The sequence below is a fragment of the Clytia hemisphaerica genome, unplaced genomic scaffold (genome assembly GCF_902728285.1).
Source record: "Clytia hemisphaerica strain Z4C2 unplaced genomic scaffold, Clytia hemisphaerica genome assembly, whole genome shotgun sequence".
In the NCBI taxonomy this organism is placed as follows: Eukaryota; Metazoa; Cnidaria; class Hydrozoa; order Leptothecata; family Clytiidae; genus Clytia; species Clytia hemisphaerica.
Window position 1 is genome coordinate 310,370 of NW_027103497.1, and position 15,415 is coordinate 325,784.

A 15,415-nucleotide genomic window follows, 5' to 3' on the forward strand; every position below is an offset into this window, starting at 1 on the left:
TTTTTTATAAGAATATACTTTTTATAAGAATATTTATGATGAAATTGGCCAAAAATTAAGAATATGGTAAGAATATCGCCATCATAGAGAACCTAAGAATACCATTTTTAAAGTATTTTTACCTGTAGATTGCCAATAATACCCCAGTAACGCTCAATACTTTCAGAAAGAATGTCATTCTGTATTGGTCTTCTTGTTGGGACCAAATGTTTCCAAAAGTTTTTAATATTTTAACCAAATATACTGATACTCTACTATTGCTTTCTCAATTAACCAAACTTTTTACTGTGCGCGGAGAAAATCTTCATCAAAAAATAAAATTCGTTTTATAAAATGATGAAGAATTTTGAAAATGAAATAAAAATGTTTTTTGAGTGTACCACCACATCACCTAAACGATGTTTGAAATTTGTATCTGGAGAATTCGACCGGCCGCTCTATGTTTATTAACCAATCAGCAACATTTAAAAATGGTCATATTTGATTGCTAAGCTAGAACCCGTTTATAAGAATATTGCAATAAAATTCGAACACGATTCAGGTCTTGTATAAAAAAACTAAATAACTTAAGCAAGCAAGCAAGGCATTAGAAGAAAATCGGGTAGGTAGATAAGGGGTAAAAATATTTTCTTTCGTCAGATAATATAATCGTAAATAAATAACTGGAACTAAAAATTAACATTTTATAAAAGATACTTATAGTTCATATTATCATAGATTTTTAAAAAGTTTATCCTTGGATAAAACCAGCTTCAAGGCTCTTTTGCTGGTTGACATGGTTACAATGAGTTTACAACACAAACTCTATTTTCTACCAGAGAAAGGAGTGGTTTACAACGGTTTCCATAGTAACTCATGACGTCAATCTGTATTTGTATCTTGATCTTACTCTGTGAGAATATTCAAACAGCAGAGCCTTCGTAAATCACAAGCTTAGAACTGAACCAAATAACTGCGCAGAACAAATATTGGAATAAGGTAATCCACAGAATTTCAATATCTGGATTGGCTGTGCCACATCTCTAACCCAACCGCAGAAAATAATAAATTTTCTCAGGCATCCAATGAAGGAACGACTTGGACCCATTAGCATTAAATATATTTCATTTTTTCAACAAAAGATTGATAAGTGCCACGCCCAGCAGTACAATCCATAGAAATACTGTTCAATTTTTCGCCCCAAGTTGCATGTTTCATTTTCTGTAAAGTATAAAATTTGACTTGTAGCCTGAACTCTATTTCTTTGAAGTTTTTGAACTTCATAGAACATAAAACGTCTGTTCGATGTCGATTTTCTGTAGGGTCAATCCCTTTAGTGGACCATAAAAATTGGTAGATGGACTTTTGATCTTTTTCAGGATCATTGGTTGATTTGAAGGGAGTTTCAACGCCACCAAATTTGATATACCTGAAAAAATATGTGATAAATAAAAATCATTGAGTGCTCAAGAAAATTTAAGTGGGAAATCGAGAAATTATTTTAGATCCTAAAGTCATGGCCATGGGAAAATGCTCTGATGTATTCTCAAAATGGAAATGACCTTTTTGGAAGTGGATGAAGTATTCTAAAGAATATGTGAAAGAGGAAGTTTACTCATTTAACTCAAGTATACGCCGACCTTAAATCAAAGGTTAAGGTATCAAATCTACCGGAAAATAGCAATACCTAAGAGCGAAAGTTTTTATTTTATATTTCTTGAAGTTGTAGGTCAAAAGGATGAGTGGGGATTTCCTATTTGAGCCAGATGAGATGGAGTTTTTATAAGATACTTTAATAATTGGTCATTTAAAATAATAAAAATGACGCGTTCTTTAGGAAAAGTAACAAAATTGTTTTATTACTGGTTAACGACCAACCAAATCAAATAAGAGCTTGTAAAAACTCCATCTCGTCTCAATTGAGCTTGGGAGATTTTAAAACTCTCTAGTTTTTGTAATATAAACATGATTAACATAAAGTTGATAAACAAGTGCGCTATATCCAGTCCTCGTCTAGGCCAAAACATAATTTAATGTTTTCATAACGTAGGATATCTCTTTTGAAACAAGATACTGAGACGAAACAAAAAGTTAAGGACTGTTTGTATGGTGGCTCCTTAATACTGACAAAAAATCACAAATTCTAAGCCCTCAATGGTGTTATTGAGAGTAAAAATAATAGATTTTTAATGTTCTTGTTGAATTTCATAACAGCTCATTCATCTGAACATGGCATTTATCCTTTGATCAGGTTTAAGCGCTTGACGCAATCGATAACTGACGAAAACTCGAGCCTGTGGGAAGAATTAACCACTCAAATCTAGATTATGTGAGAAAAACAAATCTCATACATTGATAATGAAGCCCCGTCTAAATCTTACTTCTGTCAACCTGATTGATGATGGTATGTCTGAATAATCTGAACAGCACTAGATATAAGCCGAAGTAACAGGACTTACAATAATTCCATATTCGGTGCAATTTCCATTTTAACAGTGTAGTCTGCAGCTGAATATAATTTCAGGGTCTGTTCATTTGTGAAGCGTTCTCCGTCCTGTTTGAAGCAAGCTGGAGTGTCATCTTTATCACGTGATATGGTGAATGAAGCTTTGAACTGCGTTTGACTGCCATAAGAAGCGATGTTCTGTTTGTTGTTGCCGTTGTTGATATTGCTGTTCTGACTGCTTGTTAAGTTATTGTTGCTCAGACTGGACCTCGACTTCCGATCTGGTAAAAAAGAACAGAAATTCTTAAATTATCTGGTCAGTACACATTCGACACAGAGTGTTTCGACATTACTTTAATGTTATATAAACGTTATGACCGTAGGTAGTAACAAGGTTTTGTTACACCAAATGTGTTTCACACAAGATCTCTTTAGATCCTAAATATTTTACCGGTGAAAATTTGAAGCTCGAAAAAAACAAACCTTTGAAAAAAAGGAAAACTGGTAAAAATGCAACTATTTCAATGAATCGCTAAAATTATTGTTCTTAAAGCCCTGCATTACGAATACAGTAGCAAAAAGTCGTTTTACCAGTTTTCGTTGCCATTTATTGCACGGCAAATAAAATCAAGAACAACAACACATCTACAAAAAGCACATCAAAACAAAAAGTTGTTTATTGTTTCAACACACTATAGAAACCACTGACCACCGAAACCATCAGCGTCCAACTATAGATTGTCAAAAATTATTACGATATTCCTTTTTTACAAAGTCACTCTTTGGAGGTCTCTCAGTAATATTGACTTAAGTTAATTCTTTTCACGAGTATGTTCAACAATGTTTGTATAGCCACTCAATTTGGATTAATCCTCCTCGACCGACATCAAAACAAGGATGACGTTTTATACAAAATTCACAAAAACAGTTAAATTTTCTCCTCTTGACTCCACTGACCAAACACAAATAAACTTTCTGTGTCTAGAGATGATTTTCTTTGATTGATGAATGGTCAAAACAAAAATGACGTCATAGACAGTTTTCAGTCAGAACACCACCAAAAAAATTGAATTTTTTAGGACAGATAAAAACGAGGATAAGAATTCGATCAGTTTTAAAAAGGAAACCATCCACATATGTTGCTTGATGATTTGAAGTTTTTTCTTCGTATTCTTTTCTTAGTATTCTTTTTCTCTTATATAATTCTACGTTCCTTTATTTTTATTTTTTTATAACTACGACTGTATTCTGATCGATTTTGATAAAAAAAATTCTTTCCTCGTATGTCCTTTTCTTCTTTTTATCTTTAAGTATGTCGAATTAACTGCTTTTTTTCTTCTTTGCCCTTTTTAAAGCCTTTGATACCAGACACTCCTGGATGTTTACTTTGTGTACAAATGTCACATTGTCAAGAAAAACTCATCATTGAGTAAAAAGCGTTACATTAGCTTGGTAGTCATCAAGTCATTTGCTCACTTCTTGGTGAAAACATAAATCAATATCAATCAATCAATATCAGTCAATCCCATCAAAATTATTGTTTTAGTCCCCTCAAAAGAACATAAGCTTTACAATGAAATTATTCAAAAAAAAAGGCTATTTCCTTTTTTTTGAAGAGGATGAACTAGCCTTTTTGACATTAATTAATTTTAAGAAAGATTTCGAAAGATTAAACCTTTTGTCCATGACGTCATATATCCATATTTTTGAAGGAAAAAAGAGCCCCATATGGGTTGATTAGGGGGGAGAGAATGTAATTAATTATTAATCATTATTGACACTTAGTGATGATTAATTGAAAAGGAGGGGATGATGACAAAATAGGTACTCTGTCTTTGTTTTGAGTTACTCATTTGAAGAATAAAGGAGTGGCAGTGATTTACCAAGAGTACGTGACAAACTCATGTACAAAGCAAAAGTATAATCAAATAATTCCATATTTGGTGAAAATTTTCAAAATCACTTTTTCAATGATTGCCCCAAAGATTTAGCTTCCTTTTTGTGAAAACAGTTAAATTTTCTCCTCTTGACTCCACTGACCAAACACAAATAAACTTTCTGTGTCTAGAGATGATTTTCTTTGATTGATGAATGGTCAAAACAAAAATGACGTCATAGACAGTTTTCAGTCAGAACACCACCAAAAAAATTGAATTTTTTAGGACAGATAAAAACGAGGATAAGAATTCGATCAGTTTTAAAAAGGAAACCATCCACATATGTTGCTTGATGATTTGAAGTTTTTTCTTCGTATTCTTTTCTTAGTATTCTTTTTCTCTTATATAATTCTACGTTCCTTTATTTTTATTTTTTTATAACTACGACTGTATTCTGATCGATTTTGATAAAAAAAATTCTTTCCTCGTATGTCCTTTTCTTCTTTTTATCTTTAAGTATGTCGAATTAACTGCTTTTTTTCTTCTTTGCCCTTTTTAAAGCCTTTGATACCAGACACTCCTGGATGTTTACTTTGTGTACAAATGTCACATTGTCAAGAAAAACTCATCATTGAGTAAAAAGCGTTACATTAGCTTGGTAGTCATCAAGTCATTTGCTCACTTCTTGGTGAAAACATAAATCAATATCAATCAATCAATATCAGTCAATCCCATCAAAATTATTGTTTTAGTCCCCTCAAAAGAACATAAGCTTTACAATGAAATTATTCAAAAAAAAAGGCTATTTCCTTTTTTTTGAAGAGGATGAACTAGCCTTTTTGACATTAATTAATTTTAAGAAAGATTTCGAAAGATTAAACCTTTTGTCCATGACGTCATATATCCATATTTTTGAAGGAAAAAAGAGCCCCATATGGGTTGATTAGGGGGGAGAGAATGTAATTAATTATTAATCATTATTGACACTTAGTGATGATTAATTGAAAAGGAGGGGATGATGACAAAATAGGTACTCTGTCTTTGTTTTGAGTTACTCATTTGAAGAATAAAGGAGTGGCAGTGATTTACCAAGAGTACGTGACAAACTCATGTACAAAGCAAAAGTATAATCAAATAATTCCATATTTGGTGAAAATTTTCAAAATCACTTTTTCAATGATTGCCCCAAAGATTTAGCTTCCTTTTTGTGAAAACCCAAAATCAAAATTTGAAAAATGAAAAAACGTCCCTGAAAATTCAACCTGGGAAAAAGTGTGCCAAATTTTAGCCAAATGCAACTATTTTAGAAGTCTCCAGGCTGTCCTAAAGTTTTTGTGACAGATAGACAGTCAGACAGACAGCCGGACGGAAGGACATGAAGAAAGCAATTCAGAACTGTTGATGAAGGCCAAAACCCACCTTTGCAAAAGAAAAATTTTGAACCCAAAACTAGTGAAACCAATCCAAAGAAAAAATATACGACAAAATCAATATGGTAAAGATCATTGATGGAAATAGTTCAAAACAAGTGCTCGAATACTACCACTATCAAAGCCTAGTGTAAAAACTGCCACTTAGTAGACATCCATCAACCCAATGCCACACACCTAAATAACCATTTCCGTCCGACATACACATTATAAAAGACAGACAGACAGACAGACAGACAGACAGACAGACAGACAGACAGACAGACAGACAGACAGACAGACAGACAGACAGACAGACAGACAGACAGACAGACAGACAGACAGACAGACAGACAGACAGACAGACAGACAGACAGTGTCAGATCCTAGCTCAACTTAAGCTGAGAATTTAATTTTCTATTTGTAAAAATGAAACCAACTATATGACTTAATCTCATAACAGATCATCCATTTTGCGCACCGTGGGGGCTTGGCGAATATCTAAACCAAAAAAATCATAGTGACTTTGCTATTTGCTTTAAAACAAAAGCAAAAGCAACCGGGTTCTAATATTTATGTATAAAATTTGTTTTCATTTAGCCAGCCATGGCGCTGAGAAGCTCATTTATTCATCACGAATCAAACGGAAAAAGATCAAAGAGACCCACAAACCTGGGCAGATTTTGTTACGGAGCTATGGCCTTTAAGCTTTTTTCACATGTACGTAAAATTTTACTTAAGACTTTGAAGAATGGGGAATTTCCCTAAGCTTATGTAGTGTTTTAAGGCCTTTTGTAGAGTTTGCTTACGTTCAAAAAGTTTTGAACGGAAGGAAAAGTCACGTAAGAACCTCTTAATCAACAAAAACTCTACATAATATCGGGGAAATTCCCAAAGGACAGCCTTACGAACGATTTTTCGTACGGTCTAAAGTAAGATTTTACGTACATGTGAAAAAAGCTGGGTCTTACGTGACTTTTCCTTCCGTTTAAAACTTTTTGAACGTAAGCAAACTTTACATAAGGCCTTAAAACACTACATAAGCTTAGGGAAATTCCCCACCTTCAAGGTCTTAAGTAAAATTTTACGTACATGGGAAAAAAGCTTTAGAGTGTCTACGTGGCATGCGTGGAGTATCAGAATCTGCTTGGAGATTAGCTATGCTTACAGTGAACTCTCGCTAATTCGAACTTCTATTATTCGAATTTTTCTATAAATGGAACTCATTTCCAATTCCCGTCAAAGGGTAACACTCGTAAAAAAGTCTCTGTAATACACCTTTTCGACCGTAGCCGCCAATTACCGCACGGGCATTTTTTCGTCCGCTTTACGACCCTAAAACCGTCCCAGTCTTTTTTTCGCACCTAAAGACAATAGAAAAAAGTATAAAAAAAAGGATTGGATCGAGTTTATGGTGATAAATTAAATAATAAAGTGGTATGCACCTGACCACAGTCGAAAAGGTGTATTCCTGTACTACCCTCTGTTGTTCAAAAGGATTGGAATTCCCATTCCAGTTCGTATTAGCGAGAGGTAACTATAGTACCAAGCTAGCGATGTTCACATTATCAAAAATTTGATAAACGAGCGTTACAGACGTCGTTTCCCATATCCCATCCTGCATCTTCTATCATTTTCAAAGGGGATGTATACAACGAACTCTAGACTGGGCTAGCCATTTGGATGTGTTAAAGTAAAGTCGCAAACTTATTTACGTTTCCACTCAGCTCTCATAAAACTATTTGTAATCTAAAACAAATCCACCATTTCCCTTTGTTATAGGTAGGGGCAAGGGCTGACCATGCAGTCTAATCCAGTCTTTAATTTAAATTTTGTTGGATTGCACCATGAATACTTACTTTCAGGAGTAAAGGTACTTTTGCGATTTTCCACATTAGAGTTATTCCGTCTAGTTGGCGGTGGACCACCAGACTGCACAGCAGCCGATGCTCGCATAATAGGCATGGCTGCAGGTTAGTTTATTGCTGTCACAGAACTGTTGTTGTTAGGGAGAACTAAATCATATGAACGGATTTGGACTCTCTTTTAAAAATAAGCCATTTTGAGACGTCTCTTTCCTCTTTGAATAACAAATCAACCCCAATAAATAAACCCAAAAGTCATAAAAATCTATTTTTTAATGAAATATTCAGTATTTGAGAGTGGGATTATTTTATTTGACGCGATCTTAATAACCCAAACTTTATATTCTGATTATTTTTTTCATTTTTTCAAAGCTATAAGAGATGAGAAGATAAGTATATATTGAAAATATAGCCATAACAATAAGTCTCTTTTACATACATCAGAAAAGAACATCCAAAATTATTCCCTTTTGCTTCCTGCAGTCGAATAAAAAAATCTTAGGGTTTATAAAATATTTAGTACTAAAGCTACTAAAACGGCCTGCCCTTGATATAAAGTGCAGTTGAACTTACTATAATATATCCCTTTCCTCTCTCTATTATCTGTCTTTTCGTTTAAGAAAACCACATTTGGGGATTCTTTCTACAAAAAGATGGCTCCTGCAGGCCAAAGACTCCACCTATTTCCAAATAGACTTTCCCAACATCATATTCCTTCATAACTCTTTCTACAAAGCACAGCTCGACAACCTTCAAAACAAGGAGTGGAAAAAAGCAAATAATGCAGAGTAAAGTAGAAAAACAGTTCAAAAGACTTGTGAGAGGAGGCTGAAGAGTACAGAGGGGAAAAGAGAAGAATAGATTAAAAATTAAGTACGATATAAAAATTACAGTTTCCCATATTTTTCACACTTTGTTTTCTTTTATTCATTGGAAGAAAATGAGGAGAAGGAAGATCGACGCACGGGGTGATTCTTCTACTGAACGAGTCGACTTGAGGACTAACCTACAGTCTGTTTAATATATCGTTTGAAGACCATGTTCAGACGTTACGGTTCCGTTCCGTTCCGAAACTAAATGGTTCCGAAACAAGTGTGAACGTCAGAATTCGAAACGTCAAAAAAGAAGACGTTACAAAGCAAAACAGATCGAAACAGATCATTTCGCTCCACTTTTTTCATCGGAACGGAATCGCTCCGTTTTCTTGCTCCGAAACGTTCCGAAACCAATATGAACACACTCGATCCGTAACGAAAATCATACCAGGGCAAAACGGAACAGTAAAGTGGGAACGAGGTCTGAGTAACGAGTCTTAAGAACGACAATAAAAGAGGTAAACACCTTTCCGAAACAATGAATTCAAAATATCGTGAATTTGATATTTTGAACTTAAGTTTTGAAACCAATTATTCAAATAATGATTTTAACTGACTATACCTTGTAGCAATTTTCCTTTACTAAAAGAAAAGACTGCAAAAAAGAAGACTATATAATGAAAATTTAATAGGAAAGCACTAAGAATTTGCTGCATTGTAATTATTTCTTATGGTTTATTCTTAATGGTTAAAAGCTTTAATTGGGCTCAAAATAAAAAGAGATTGAAAAAAACATCAACCAGCAAATACCATTTAAAAGAAGATGATTTCACGAAAAGAAGAAGAAGAATCTTTAATCCCACTACAAAGGAAACGTAGTAACCACAAGCGGAAAGTCCAACAAGTCCTTTTAGGCCCTTTATACATGGTGAACAAGAGAAGCAAGGCACTGCATGAACAGATTTTCCAAGTCATTCGCTCAACATCGGTCCACCCAACCAGGGGAGTCATAACATAACAAAGTATAAGACAAGTTGGAAAAAGGAGGAAAAGAGAGGAAGAAAAATAGAAAATGGATAACAGAATTATCTTCACGGAAAAAAAAGAAAGCAATCTATCATTGGTTGAAGCTCACATTTTGAATTTCACACGATTAAGCACTTATTATACTTAATCATATTTACTTAGGGGTATGAAAAAGCAAACGAAAAAGATGAAAAAATGAAGACGAGAAGATCTTTCTCAATGAGAATGTTGATATAATTAGGAGAATGAAAAGAAAGAGGGAAAGAGAAGGGAGAGTGTTTGGATGTAAACAGACTCCTTCAAGTATGAAAACTGGCGAGCATGTTTCCTCCCTCTGTGCTAAAGAAGCCTAAGGAAGTGATCAAATACTGCCTTTTGAGCTGTTTTGAGACCTAAAAACCAAAGTTTGATCACTCAAGATTTACAAAATACTTATAGATTAACTATTATAACAACTAACGTACTAACTTGAATATTCATCCTTGGAAAAGGAAACTCTCTCCGATTTTTCGACCCAGATCCCTGGACGTATATTATATCACCCTAGACTCTTCTTATACAAACATACGTTTCTAATATAAATGAAGATCACAGGCTTTAGAATTCGAAAACAGGAAAGCCAAGAGAAACCAAGGGAGGAGAAGATCATTGAAAATTGAAGAAATAAGAAGAATGAAAAAAAACATGAAACCATAAGCAGATTGACATTACGAAAGAAAACCAAGAAAAAGCCGAATTTTGACGTCCTAATCGTATTACAAGAAAAATTTCACACCAACTTTTAACCATAATCACCGTAAGAATTTCTCACTAATTCCATTACGAAACAAGAAGAGAGAGAGGAATTTCTCTATACAGTGTGTAATATTTCACATGTGCAAAATATGACCGCGTTGACTTTTGGGGGACTGGGTAAGCGTCGGGAGAAAAATCAAAACAAAACGGCCAAGAATGGAAAGTCAAAAAATAGAGCAAAAATATACACAAAAATTTTAAAATCGAATCATATTTTGTACACATGTACGGAGTATTCAATCTTATCCTTAGAATTATTTCTGGTAAGTTTTCTAACAAATTCTGAATAATCTTTTCAACGTTAATCACCACTCAACTTTACTAGTCAACGTTTACTAAATACTCTTCAACTGAACCAAGTCAGCTGATTCTTTCTTCAACATAAACACGTTTAAAAACTCCTCACTTAGGACAATATTTTGAAGAATTTACAAAATAAAGCCAGAAGTTCTTCTCTTTTTTTACGTCAATATCACAGCTAGTAAGAGAATAATTGATTATGCGAAACTAGGTAGGGTATCCTTGAAAGCCTTTTTAAAGAAGTCTTTCAAAAATAAGGGTGATTAATTAATACAACAAATTGCCCAAAATCAAATTGTAGCAATTTCAGTCTAGGGCAAACAGTGTTAAGAGATCTTGTTCATAACAGCTATTATTAATTTGGGGTATGTTATACAGTGGCTAACTTGCTTATATTTTGAAAAATCTCGAAATTCAAATTTATCATTAAAAGATATTTTTTAAGGAAAACAATCTCAAGTCACTTTTCCGTCAGATTGGACTTTTGATTAGTTGACAGTTGAAAAAAAAATGGAATGTTATTTTATGGTGAATACAATTAAATTTGCCTCGTTTTCATGCCAAAGTCTTGCGCTATTTTGGCTAAAATTTTTACTACCTCCATAAACACACTATAGCCTAAATGAGACATTTGATAAGAATTAGCCGTTCTATATGCTTGAAAATTAAAAAATAGTTGGTTGTCTCTAAATCGCTGAAACCGAGAAAATGGAGCAAAACAAATCACAAGCACACTAATTTATACGCCTCTGTCTATATTTAATCATTGATATAATTATCACAAAAAAATACTTGGGGATAGGATGACTGTATAATAGTGCTTGACCTAAGTTCGAAATAACTGTATTGTACTGGGACTTTCAGTTATGAGTTAGTTCATCTAATGTTTCCAGCTCACCCAAACAGAGACTTATACGCGTGCGTAATTTATCGTTCTTAAACCACTAGTCGTTAAAAAGCGTAAAGTACAAAAAGTAATGAATATGTAGGGGTGGTAGTCACTGACCACAAGGTCGCGGTTTGGGACGACAAAATATTTCGTTCTTTGATAATTAGGTTTAGGGTTAGGATTTGTCGTTCTTTTTGTCGCTTTTTAATAGCTATTTGTCGTTCTTTTTAGATGGTCTGGAAACATTAAATGAACTGTCTCTCATACGAGAGCACCAGCTTCACTGTTTTTTTTTGTTGTTTTTTTTTTGCGTTGAAGTTTGCAAAAATCGATTTTGGGTGGAATATTTCTATCCTGTACGAGATCAATTCATCATGTAACAAGTGTAACTAACTGGTTTACAATTTAATTCGAAGCTTAATATTACAGTCTATTCAAGAAATTCAATTTGACGTGGCTACATCTTCTGGCTTAACTTTAAATCAATACTCAGGAGTTAATCTATATAAACAAATCATTATCGTATTCATCTACTGGGGAGGTCTCAAAACATCCCAAAATGTGATTGCAGAAGTAGAAAACTGACAAGGTCAAGACCTTTCCTTTCTGGAAAAAGAGGAAGGTTTTGGTTTCGATTCTCATTATCACCAGACACAATCATATCATCACACACATCTTGACATCATATTTTTCAAAAAAAATGAAATTATCAAAACTTGTCAAAACCTTAGACAATTCCATTTCTCTTGTAGTTAGTAAAAGACAAACGAAAACCAAAACTTTTGAAAATAAAGAAAAAATATTGAAAACGAAAATATAATTCTACAAAAATATTTCAAAGAAGAGTGGACGTAAGACTGAACTAAAAACAGATCATTTTCGATGAATTTCAAGAGAAATAGAATATAGAAAAATAGAATATGCAGAGTGAAACAAAGATGAAAATGAGAAAGAAAATATTTCCCCTCTTGACGAAATGACAATAAGTCCTTCTTTCCTCATTTACATTTGATGAAAGTCCATCCAAAAGGACAAGTTTACAAATAATTGGCAGGAGGTTAAATTCTAATCACATTTTATTATACCAACAAATAAAAAAGAGCTAAGCTGTCCAATTCTTTCACAACAGCGCATTTTATTTTTCACCTCGTATTATTTCCCCTCTTTCGTACTTCACTTGAGCGCTTTATTATTCTCTCCTTTAGCAACAAGAGAAGCATAACATACGCGATGAAAATCAAAAGGCTCCTGCATAGAAAACTCGTAAAATATTTAAAAGCATGTTCTAAATTGAGGAAGAAATGAAGAAATTCCTCTTGAAGTGGTTATGTGTCTCGAGTCATATTTGATTGTTTCACCGCATAAGGTGTCCGAAAAAGTTTTTCGGACAGAATTTCATTGACTTTGTCATATTTTCTACTGAACCAAATCTCTCAGAAAGTTGTGTAAATATTCAGAACTAGGAACTCAAAGAGCAAAGTACATCAGTTGCCCGTTCACCACGCACTTCCAAGTGAAGTCAGGACGAACTCGGGATGTATCACGCACAACACGTTTGAATATCAAATTACAATCACATCGAAAAATCAATTATGCAACCACGCCAGAAAATACCTCACTCACAACACGTTTTTTTTTATCAGAACAATTTTATGAAAACATAAGGCTCTGTTTTGGCCAGACCATAAGAACAAACGAATAAAGAGCATCATGTAGGAAAAAAAAATGTAGGAGCCGCCAAGCCATAGCCAAAATTTACTGGCTTACGAGAAAAAGCGTGTATCATACTAGCGGGATTAAAACCGAACACCGGTAAACGCTTAGACAACAACCAGGATACAAAAACACATTTAGAAGACTCTAGCTTCTCTTATTCTAAAATGTTGTAGATTCGACCTGATAATTCTCATTTGCTGTTTTGAATTTTAGTTTTATTCCTTGAGAAAAAAATACATGTTTTTTTATAAGAATATCCCAAAAAATTTAAAGCCTTGGGATGTTCTTAAATTTTTGAGTTTTAAGCTTAAAAATATTCTTAACATGTTCTTATTTTCGCCAATTTCAGTATTTTTTGTCCATTTTCCTAAGAAAAATTAAAATGTTCTTAACATTTTGGCTATTGAAGCCTTATGTTCTTATATAGTTTGTTCTTCTAAAAAACGTGCATAAAAGATTCTGTCTGAAAATCATTCGAAGAAAAGATGAAAATCGAAGGAAAAAGAATGCATACAAAAATAACTGAAGTATGAAATTTAGTCACAACAAAGGTATTGTCTCAAGTAAAAGGATCCATAAACAATTCTTATCATTCGTTTTCCTCATCCACTATGCTAACAGATTTTGTACTTAAATTAAAATAGATGGATTACTCTGAAGGCGTATATCTAAATGAGTATGAGTTTTTTTTTATAGACGGGAAAGAGAGGAATAAACCACAGTTTCAGCTGCATCGGAACCCTGAAGATCGAATCTAGTTTTCATCGAGTTAGTCTAATAGAAAACATACCAAAAATAAGGGCCATTGCAGCTAGCCTTTGACGGTGAAAGGACGGTTCATTCTAATTGTAAAATCAAGAAGAAAGTGAAATTTTCTCGATAAACATCGAGTCTTGTTCAATAAGTTCCGATAAGGAGCAAAAATTTTAAACAGTTTGAGAAATGACGTGACAGTTTTCCTTTAATTTTTATTTCGATTGAAAAATCTACCAAACTAAACATGAACTTTAAATCGAACACATAATAGAGGTAGGTGTGTGAAGGGTGCTCCTTCCTGATGCTCCTTCCCAACCTCAAAAATGCTAGATTTGAACTTAACTAAACGATTAAATAGAAGTACTGTAAAATCATGCATAGCTTTACGATCACTCAAATAGATATTAACCAAAGCCAATCGAAATCCAGGTTCCGTTGACACTGCACTACGCCATTACTCTAAGGTTCCAATTAACCTCTTCCACCGCTTGTTGATTTTCGAATTTTTTTCGGACACTCCCCGGACCCTTTCGGACCTTAGAGTATCAAGCTTAACACCAAATACGAATTCATCTATTGCCCTCAATCTTTCACAAAATCTACTTACTCCAACCCTCGGAAAGCCAACTTTTTACAGTGTTTTTATAAAAAAATTGGCAAAATTAGATACTAATTTCAAAATATTACATGATTTAAAAACTGGAAATAATTGTTTATATGAAATTCACACCAAAAGCTTTATTGTACATTTTCAGAAAAATATTATTCAATTTTTTTTACCTCTCTGTTTGAAATACTAACCCACCCTTATTTCTTACTTGTCCCTTTATAAGGCCTTTTTACCCTGAAATCGATTTTTGGGGAGGCTTTACCACTCATTTTAGAAAGGTTGCTCATAATATGTTTGACCAAGGCCGAAAATGGCAAAAATAGTCCATTTTTGAAATAATTACTCACAATAAACGAATATAAACAAAAAAAAATTGCAGAGTGGTCAATACCTTTTTGCGTTGGTTGTTTGTTAGCCTGTTCATTTCGACGTTTATGATTGGACGAGATGAGTATAAGTCTTCTCATTGTAAATTAACGTATGAGTAGTATTAACTAATGTTGAGACTAATTCTTCCAACAAAATACGATAGTTTTCAGCAATATGTATTATGTCAACTCCAAGCAACAACAATTTCAATAATATCAATCAATCAATGGAGTCTATGCTCGCATCTCACACCATCAAAAAGAGGACAAAAAGCTTATCAAGAAATCCTATACATGTGAGGGACGAAATGTTTTATTCTTTTCCTTTTGTGAGGTCTGACCAAATTATATAAAATAAGCGACCTCTAATTTCTCTCTAAGTCATAAATTTAGTGGCTTTTTGTTTTTTTACGTAAGACTTTGTGCCCTTACTCAACCCGTCCATCTTTATAAGCAGAATAGAAAGCTTAGCATATTTAAGCGATAAAACCCTATTCGAAATAAACTTGTAACGGCCTTTCTCAAAGCATGAATTGGGTGGTTTTGAGCAATAGCATTCTTGGT

General features: G+C 33.6%; 1 protein-coding gene across 3 annotated transcripts; it reads right to left on the minus strand.

Moving 5' to 3' along the window:
- Positions 1–614: 614 nt before the first annotated feature.
- LOC136798739 (CB1 cannabinoid receptor-interacting protein 1-like) lies at positions 615–15,140 on the minus strand. Of its 3 annotated transcripts, none has more exons than XM_067055404.1 (3): positions 14,875–15,140; positions 2,439–2,706; positions 615–1,408 (listed from the first exon to the last, which is right to left on the minus strand). In XM_067055404.1, exons 1-3 carry the CDS (start codon positions 14,948–14,950, stop codon positions 1,093–1,095), a joined length of 660 nt encoding a protein of 219 aa, XP_066911505.1. In that variant the 5' UTR covers positions 14,951–15,140; the 3' UTR covers positions 615–1,092. The 3 variants fall into 3 exon arrangements, with proteins under 3 accessions (XP_066911505.1, XP_066911503.1, XP_066911506.1); XM_067055402.1 differs by lacking the exon at positions 14,875–15,140 and adding an exon at positions 7,571–7,965; XM_067055405.1 differs by lacking the exon at positions 14,875–15,140 and adding an exon at positions 3,017–3,832.
- Positions 15,141–15,415: the final 275 nt, after the last annotated feature.